This window comes from Symsagittifera roscoffensis, chromosome 3 (assembly GCF_963678635.1).
Source record: "Symsagittifera roscoffensis chromosome 3, txSymRosc1.1, whole genome shotgun sequence".
Taxonomy (NCBI): domain Eukaryota; kingdom Metazoa; phylum Xenacoelomorpha; order Acoela; family Convolutidae; genus Symsagittifera; species Symsagittifera roscoffensis.
Genome location: NC_087064.1, coordinates 21,692,286 through 21,701,133, shown reverse-complemented (window position 1 = coordinate 21,701,133; position 8,848 = coordinate 21,692,286). Strand labels below are relative to the sequence as shown.

At 35.3% G+C, this 8,848-nt stretch overlaps 1 protein-coding gene across 1 annotated transcript; it reads right to left on the bottom strand.

Annotated features, from left to right (window-relative positions):
- Window positions 1-1,332: 1,332 nt before the first annotated feature.
- Window positions 1,333-4,016, bottom strand: LOC134841989 (thiamin pyrophosphokinase 1-like). Its single transcript, XM_063858119.1, has 2 exons — window positions 3,662-4,016; window positions 1,333-1,950 (listed from the first exon to the last, which is right to left on the bottom strand). Exons 1-2 carry the CDS (start codon window positions 3,873-3,875, stop codon window positions 1,361-1,363), a joined length of 804 nt encoding a protein of 267 aa, XP_063714189.1. The 5' UTR covers window positions 3,876-4,016; the 3' UTR covers window positions 1,333-1,360.
- Between the last annotated feature and the right edge of the window lie 4,832 nt (window positions 4,017-8,848).

Here is an 8,848-nt window from a genome sequence, read left to right as displayed (position 1 = left end):
AAATATAAATGAAAACTCTCTTAAGTGCGACGTTGTACCAGTGGCCAGTCGGATGGGAGTCTCCCGTCCGTCCAACAGTGTCACGGACGTAAACACCTACCACAGATAAAGCAAAGAGCAAGTGCTATGAAATGTTCAATGCTAAAGACCATGATGATAGCAAAAGGGCAACTTTTTTTTATCTGCAAGTTAGGTTGGAAAAAAGTAGGGCAAACTAATACACTACCTTAAAAGACCACTTTTCGAATTGAGTTTTTGTTTCTACTTGCTGAAAGCTATTGAAAAAGTATTTTACCTGGAACAATTTTCCGTACAAACATGGCGGTTTCAAAACTGTCAATTCAACTAATTTGGGACAATTAACGCGCATATCAATTGAAAACTAGCCAATTTTGACCAATACATTGAAAATTGAAATCGTTTTTGAAAGTTTTGAAATCGCTGAAGTTTTTTTGCACCATATTAACTATTTGAGTGGCATTTCCTTTCTTAGCAAATGACTGTGAATTGAAATTTGAAGTCAACCCGAGAAAAATTAAATTCGAACGTGAGAATTTTTTGGATCCCCCCCCCAAAAAAAGACCTTTTCACTACGTTCATTGACACTCAATAGTATTGAGTTATTATTACTTAGTATACAATAAAACTTGTGACCAAAAATGTATGTGTTACCAATTCCTAAGATTTTGGGGCCCCCTCAATCCACTACTGAATGGGAGGGCTTTAATCGTTTCTGAACAGAAACCTGTCATATATTTAAATGAGACCGGAGACTCATTGGATTTTATAAAAGGTTTCAGTTCGGAAACGAATAGAACCCTCTCATTTAGTAGTCGATTTAGGGGGGCTCTAGTGGATTTAGTGGGGTTTTAAGGTAAGACATCCATTTTTTGTTGACCGACCCAAAAACTTGAATGCAAGCGCCTTTAATGCCAATTTACACTGACGAGGTAACGCGTTCCAAAAAAAACATCCAAAAAGTGCCTAAAACATTGTTTAGTCAGTGGCATTTTTAAAAACAAAATACGGTCTTTTTAGATAGTTTTAGAAAAGGTTTTTAGATAGTTTTAGAAAAAATCAATGCGTTTGACCTATAAACCTGAGAAAAGGTTGACAACGTTATGGAACTTATGATTTTTGAGCTCTCGTGGAGCATTTGCACGAGCACTTTTTTAAAGTGAAAGTGCAAAAATTCGTAATAGTGCATTTTTGGATATTCAAGGAACTTGATTCACATCTGGTAGGAGCTTGAAGCTTCTTATCTGTCTAAGTGCATACAACCCGGAAGAAAAATTGTAAATTTCATAACACAACTTTTGTAATCATGATCTGTCAAAATATCAAAGCGAATTATTAAGGTTCAGCTAGTCCAATAGACTGGATCTTCAATGTCAAAGTTCATCATCCACAGCACTGGATCTGAATTGTCTATATGAACTTTATTTGCCATGTAGGAATTCGAAGTGCTGATCAGTCCGCCCATCTGCATATGCATGTCTGTGACGTCATACTTCAGCCCTCTTGTAGTAATTTTCCGCACAGATGTGAACAAAGGCACATGACCACATGTTTGAGACGGACAAGTATTCACATGTATCGTATGTGCTCCGGGCTGCAGAACCCAAGCAACAGATTGTTCCGATATCAAAAATAGTTCTTTTTTGGGCAAATGTCTTTGGCCAACTTCGAATGTTTTGCAGGAATGTTTATAAAGTGTGTTTAACTGGCTCAAAACATGGTCAATTCTTCCTTGCAAGGCGCAAAGTGCAATGATTCCGTGATTATCAGCTTTTGGAAAATCGCTTGGATTCCTGTCGCATTTGCTTTCTTCTAAGATTGTTCTTAGACATTTTTCGAAATCAGTCGAATTTTGCTCTTTGATTTGGGAAATTACAACTGATTCCTTCGTAAAATGATCTCGGACAATTGATTTGATTGAATCAAGATCCCCTTAAACAACAATATTTTACAGATTCCTTTTACTTGACAAAAAAATTTATGATAAAACGAGGAATCCAGTTAACAACAGCTATTAACGTCCAGCAACATATTAATAGTAGTAGTTAAAACTTTTTTAAAAAACTTACAAACTTATAGCACGCATCCTGAAGTGTTGTTTCGAGGGCCGAAGTTTAAGTCAATTTGAACAAAACTCGTGAAATGTTTAATGAAAAATTGCATAGACAAAAAGTACAAAATCAGTAATTTCATTATTTTGCTGCTTTAAAAATAACTGCGTTAATAAAAATCTGTTCCCATAAGTTTCCATCAATACTTAAAAAACAACAATTTGTTTCTTTTCTACTAGACAACTAAGTTTCAAGTATTCGATTTTTTTCTCAAAAAAACAACACTAAAAACCAGTGGCATAAAACTACCCTTGCTATTCTATATATTAGAAATCAAAATTAATTATGGCACTGTAAGACAACTTTGGAAGTATCGAGAAAACAATTTATCGTCTAGGCCATGATAGCAACCTAAAAGAAAATAAGAGTACAGAAAGATAAGTCAAAAAAAACTTTATATTATTTTTAAAAATTAGCGCTCCAAAAAGTGACCACAGGTAGACAAAGCCTTCGCGCTTCAACAGATTACAAGAAAATGATATGACTTAAATCATTTGATATCTATGATTCGTATGATGAACAAAAAGATGTACTTCAGCGTTGGTATGGACAGTTAAAAACCGACTTGACTAAACTTTTGTAATATGTCAAGATTTTTAAATTTAACAAAGGTTCTGCTTGTGAAATGCCAACTAAATAATGTATAGATAGTTACAGACAGATGAGAAACAATTGATGATGGTCTATCAAAGACTGTGAGCATTTCTCAGGATACTTTTAAGGACAAATCAAACTCTGCTCTTGTACGTATGCTGCTTATGACGCAATATTCTCAATACACTTCGTAGGATACATCTAACGAAAGCGTCGAATTCTGCTCTTGTGCGGTTCTGATTATGAAGCAGTACACTTCCAAAGGTACATTTTAAAAATAAAACAATTTCTGTACGTGTTGGCGTTCTGTTTAACCAAATTTCTCAATAAAATTCGAAGAATACCTTTTTAAGGTAAAACAAGACTGCTCGTATATCAGGGCAAAGCCCTGAATGTTCAGACTGTCCTATAGTTTAGTCTAGAACATGACCAATTTGGCAATTTTCAAATCCCCCAGAACTTTACAAAAAACAATTGGAGGAAAAATATCTTTTTAAATTGGAACTCAGGAAATCGGTATCTCCAAGGAGGTATAATAAAACTGAAAAAAACCAAACCGAGCATAAATATTCCGTTTTCTTAGAAAATCGGAACAAAAAACATTCTGCTGTTGTTGGCATGCTGCTTATGAACCATTTTTGTCAATATACTTCTACGGATATAATTCTAATGACACAACCAATTCTGATTTTAAGCGCGTTTTACAAATGATGCTCTTGTGCGCGTTCTTAACATACTTCTAAGGACATTTTTCTAATAATACAGCAAAACCTGCTCTTGTGTGTGTTCTGCTAATTAACCAATTTTTTCAATACACTTCGAAGGATACCTTTCTAACGAAACAACAAATTCTGCACTTGTGCGCGTTCTGCTTATTATCAGGCAATGCACATAATTATGCACCAAATATAATTCCAGATATAAACTTATGGGAATACCTACAACGAAGTCGGGCAGCAGACACATGTCATAAAGCACATTCGCACCGCCATCAGCCGCCACCTTCAAGGTGGACTTCTTCCACAACTGGGAAAACAGAGGGTCCAATTTGGACAGGGGGTTGTTCAGGACAATCAGAGAGTGGGGTTCCAATAAAGAGGGAATCAGGAGTCTCTCTGGATACCAGTGAGTTGTTTGACCAGTCATTCTCATTCAATTTATTCAGAGATTAATCGACGCATCACATCTGCAACACACGTTAATTTGGGCACTTTACTAATCTTACTCACTTTATTCACGCTAACTACTCTTTTACATGAAATGCGGATGCGCACACGGTATTTAAATGATCTTGACGAAGAAAATAATGACCTTGACGAAGAAAATAATGACCTAGACGAAGCAAATCTATCATAATGCGCGCAGTTTAGGACAGATGACCATTCATTAAAACAAGACTGCTAGCTATCAACAGGAAGCCCTGAAAACTCCGATTGCCCTTACAGGTTCCGACTGAAACAGTTGTCAAATTGTTATAAAGTTTCATTTACAAAGGGTAACATTTTGAATCTAGTTGTTTTTTTTTGGACCAGTTAATTTAATTAAATTCAATTTGGAATAAATTCTAGATGAGTCACTTTGTCGCCTACGCTACGCGTTTAACTAAGTTTACAAACACAGCGCTCGCATTATTTATCCTAAATTGACAATATTGATATCCCCATTTTACAAACTCAAAATAGAAAAAAATAACAGTAACTTAAGCTGAAAAAAACTCAAGTTTACAGCTCAAGTTTTAAAATGGGATACTTTAGCCTTCAGACTCGCTACCGTGAGAAAAGCATTCAAAATATAGCCAGAAGAACCATATTTCCTGATAAATGATAGGCTACTGCTTGAATTCTTTAGACAAAAAACGTTGAATAGAACGATAAATGAAAACTTTTCCAGAGACAAAATTTTCATTTTTGAATTTAAGACACAATTTTTTATAGACCACATTCATTCAAATTGAGCAATAAGAGGCCGAAGCCGAAAACATAGCCCATAGACAGTTGGAAATGAGTCAATGAACTCAAACAGAAACAAGACTGCTCGTATCGGGACGAAGCCCTGAAGGTTACGACAGCATTTTAATGGGAAATTTTCGACAGATTTAACGACAGATTTTTTTCCCATATATCAAGTTCTTTTCTGGGTAAGCGGAAAAAGATTGGCATAGAAATTTAGTATATATGTTGAAACGGAACCGAAAATTTCAAAATAATCTATTTTTTTTTCTGACTTTCGCAACGAAACTAACGGAATTTTTGTGCTCGGGTGGTTTTTTTTCTTCAGACAAATTGCGACTTTTTTTAACTAGCCATTTTTGACGGAATTTACGGACAAAATTTTGAGAAATAAATTTCTTAGCAACAATTTTTCTTAACCTTCAAACATCATAAAAACTAGAAACTCGTTTTATCAGATAAACTTTCAAAAAGCAATTTAAGCCGTCACATTTTAAAGACAAACGTGCAGCACTTCCCATGGGAGTACCTTGACGTCACACACCACACGGTCGAGAGTTTCTGAGAAGTACTTTTTTCTATGCAAGTTCTTTTTGGAATTTTCATAAAATTATACAAAACGTCATATCTTCGAAGCTGAAAGAGTTTGATAAGTCAACTTTGTCTGCCGCACTTGCTAGTTTTCAGAGCACACTGACATCACCAACTTTTTAGGGCTGAGAATTTCAAAATTTCAGTCGCACTTTTTAAATATAAGCTTCACGAAAATTTTTGATAAGACGATATTTCGAAATGTTGAATTTCTGATACAGTCATTATTGGTGGCCAATTTTTCAATCACTGGGTTTGCCCTGACATTACCACTCGATGTAAGCGAACCTTTCAAAATTAAAGAAGTATTTTTTCACATCTTAGTTTTTTGAAAAATTCAGAAAAAAAAATTAAAAAAACCAAATCTCGGAAGCTTAAAGAGGCTGAGAGCAGACATTATTGGAGTCTATATTTGCAAAACTTGTGAATAAAGTCACATCATCCACAATGAGAACGAGTTCAAGTTTTTGAAATAGTTTTTGAAATATTAATTGAAATAGACAAACCTCGGAATCTAAAACATATTCAGCAGTCATATCTAGAAGCGAGATTTGCAATCCTTGGGAGTATCCTGATAGCATTCCACCATAGAATATAGGTATGTAATTTCAAATTGCACGATATTGTTTGAAGATGTTCGAAAAAATACAAAAAACTTGTATCTCGTACAAGATTTGGGTGGTCAAATTTTGAGGCCAGATTTGCACCCCCGGAAAAACCCTGGAAACACACGATCATAAGGTTGCTTATTTTTAAACTTGATTTTTAAAAGTTTGCGTTGCGAAAAAAACTGGAGTTCAAGCATTCGCGCTGCGCAACAACAGATGTATGGTGAAAACTGTATAATGACCTTGGAAATTTGCATTTAATTTTTCGTTTAGATAAACAAATGTTTGTCAACATTCTTTTATTACATTTAAAACCAGGAATTCAGTTTAAAAAAAGGTTGCAAGAAATAGGTAAATTACAATGTCAACAAAGCGATTTCTTAAACATGTGTCAAGTGAAAGGCCAGTTTCATTATGTATAGATAGATTGATTTTCGGCCTAAAAAGGTGAACCAATGAATTTCTGGAAGAAATTTTGACAGCAGTTATGATGATCTGTTTTTATTTCAATGACATCTGACCGAATTCGTGTAAAACGCAAATAAAATTTGATGCTCGAATTATAATGGTCTAATACTTTTGCTATGTGACCGATAAGCGTTATGTACAAACTTCTATATTTACAAATTTATTTCAGTTTTCGGACCATGAACACTTCTTTATCTTCTAGCTTATTCTGAGATGTTGTAAGCTTAGCTTTCACGAGGAATTGAACATTGGCTCCCAATAATGGTATGGAGAAATAAGTGAACTCGGAGCCAAATGGTACAACGCACTCCACTTGCGTTGAATTTGCATTAAGCATAGTGATGTTTTTGGTGAGCAGAGACCAAATGAGAATTCTTTCGTTCACTCTCGACACAGCATCAATCTGTTTAACTTTGTGAACACTCTCTTTGAGAATTATTGATTGAAGACGAAGCGTGCTACGTAAACCGTGGGTTTTTATCGAAAGTATATCGTTATCTATTGTAACAAAGTGGGACCAGTAATTATCATAATATGTCATTTTGACAGTAGGCTTTAATTTACATAGAATTGAGCCATCAACACATGTATCGGTACCGGTTATATTCTTCTTCTCCCAGTTCCATTTATACTGATACTCAGAATCATCACTGATCACCAACAGTTGGTCAGGATTTGAAACATGTTGTAGATTGAAATACTTAAAGGTTTTGGATCGTATCTCAAAAGCCAAATCGAACTGATCAGTCTGGGTATATATTGTATGTGATGACAAATGGGGATAGACGAGAAGCTTTTCAACCTTTTCTGGACAGGTGTACTTCCCCAGTACAGTTCTTACTGTTCTCGTAGAATCATGTTCTTTGGATTCGATAAATTTGATTTCAGAGACAAAAACTTCATTATCCACAGCATAGACGCTGTAAATGCTCTCACAATTTCGGAGATAGACAAAATGATCGTCGGATAAGTTCTCCTTGTCTGAAGTATCAACAACTTCAGCCGATTCCGAATTAATGTTTTTCGTACTCTCGCTCTTGCTCGAAGTTCCTGAGTTAAACACACTTTTCAGTAAAGGCATTTCAATTCTTTCACTGCATCGATTCAGGACGTCTTGCGCTGCTGTGACGAATTCGTCTGCGTCAAACTTGTGCTTTATGTGTTCAATTTTGAGGCCAGTTAACTTCTGCTGAGTCTCATTTACAGTCCCTATTTGATTCTTCACATCTGGGTATTTAGAGACCATTTGACCATCTGACTGGGAAAGTAAATCACGCAGATCTTTTTCACTTTTGAGCAGCAATTCTAGATTGCCCTCAGATTCCGTGCCGACTTCCATTACGTTTTCATGTTCGACTTTGATTCGGTTTAGTATCTTCTGTTTAATTTTGTCGAGTTCGAAGGATACGTTTTGTACCAAATCTTCATATCCAGTTCTGTAGGTATCTCGATTTTCAGTTAGACGAGCCTTCGTTTCTCGAACACACTTTTCGTTTTGCTCCAGCTCAGATAACTTATCGAAAACTTCTGACCTAATTTCAGAAGCCTTTTCTTTCAGCGACATAATACTGTGATTATTATGTTTCGCAACACATGCCATACATAGTAATACATCACAGCTCGTGCAAAACAATGAACATATGCTTCTGTGATCTGAACATAAAGCAGGCTTGTGTGATTTATGGTCCACGATTTCATGGCCTTTTTTAGCATGAGGCGCAATACATGCATCGCAATAGTACGTTGCCGCACCTGAAGAATCTGACTCTTTGTCGCAAGTTAAACATTTGAACAGTTTATCGGTTTCAGTTTTTTCAGCACAACACTCACATTGATTTAAGACTGGATCAGATTCAGAATCCAAAACTGTATCACTCGTTGGCGACTCCACAGTGGTTAAAACTGTTTCAGCTTCCTTCTCAGCCATAGCAGACAAAACATGCAATCTTAAATGAAAGCTACTTCCATGCAACTCAAAAAAATAACAGGCCAGGCAAAGTTCCATAATTCAGTTTTTTCTTGTTTAAATTCTTGTTTAACCTAATGACAAAATGGAAACGTATAATTAAATGTTTGAACAACTCTTGTTAACTGTCTACCACCCCCTATTGTAATTCATAAATCCTAAATAATTCAAAATCAATTTCTCGAAAAGAGCATATCAACTTCTCTGTATTTTCGACTCGTGAATTAAAAATATCATCAAACCAGTTATATACCCCCATAAACTTCGTGACTTTTTTTTCAAATATATTACTACAAGCAATCTGAATTTATTCTAGCATGTTTATACGATCAATTGCTAGGCAAATAAATAAAATCAAATCTCAATAGAACAGTTTAAAAATCCAATCTCAAGTAATCATGAAAAATTAAAGCTTTTTTTTAGTTCTGATCACACCACTTACGCGACGAGAAGGAACTAAAGATTACGTAGTGTTATTTTTCGCCCAATTGTAGGTTCTCCAAGAAAAGTTATCAGGGGTTCAGTGTAATATCATATTGAAGC

Excerpts from the sequence above, each read along its gene's own strand:
- LOC134841989 (XM_063858119.1), bottom strand. The coding sequence starts at position 3,875 with ATGAGAATGACTGGTCAAACAACTCACTGGTATCCAGAGAGACTCCTG. Across the intron at positions 1,951-3,661 it reads GCTGCCCGACTTCGTTGTAG|GGGATCTTGATTCAATCAAA; the intron begins GTATTCCCATAA and ends TTGTTGTTTAAG.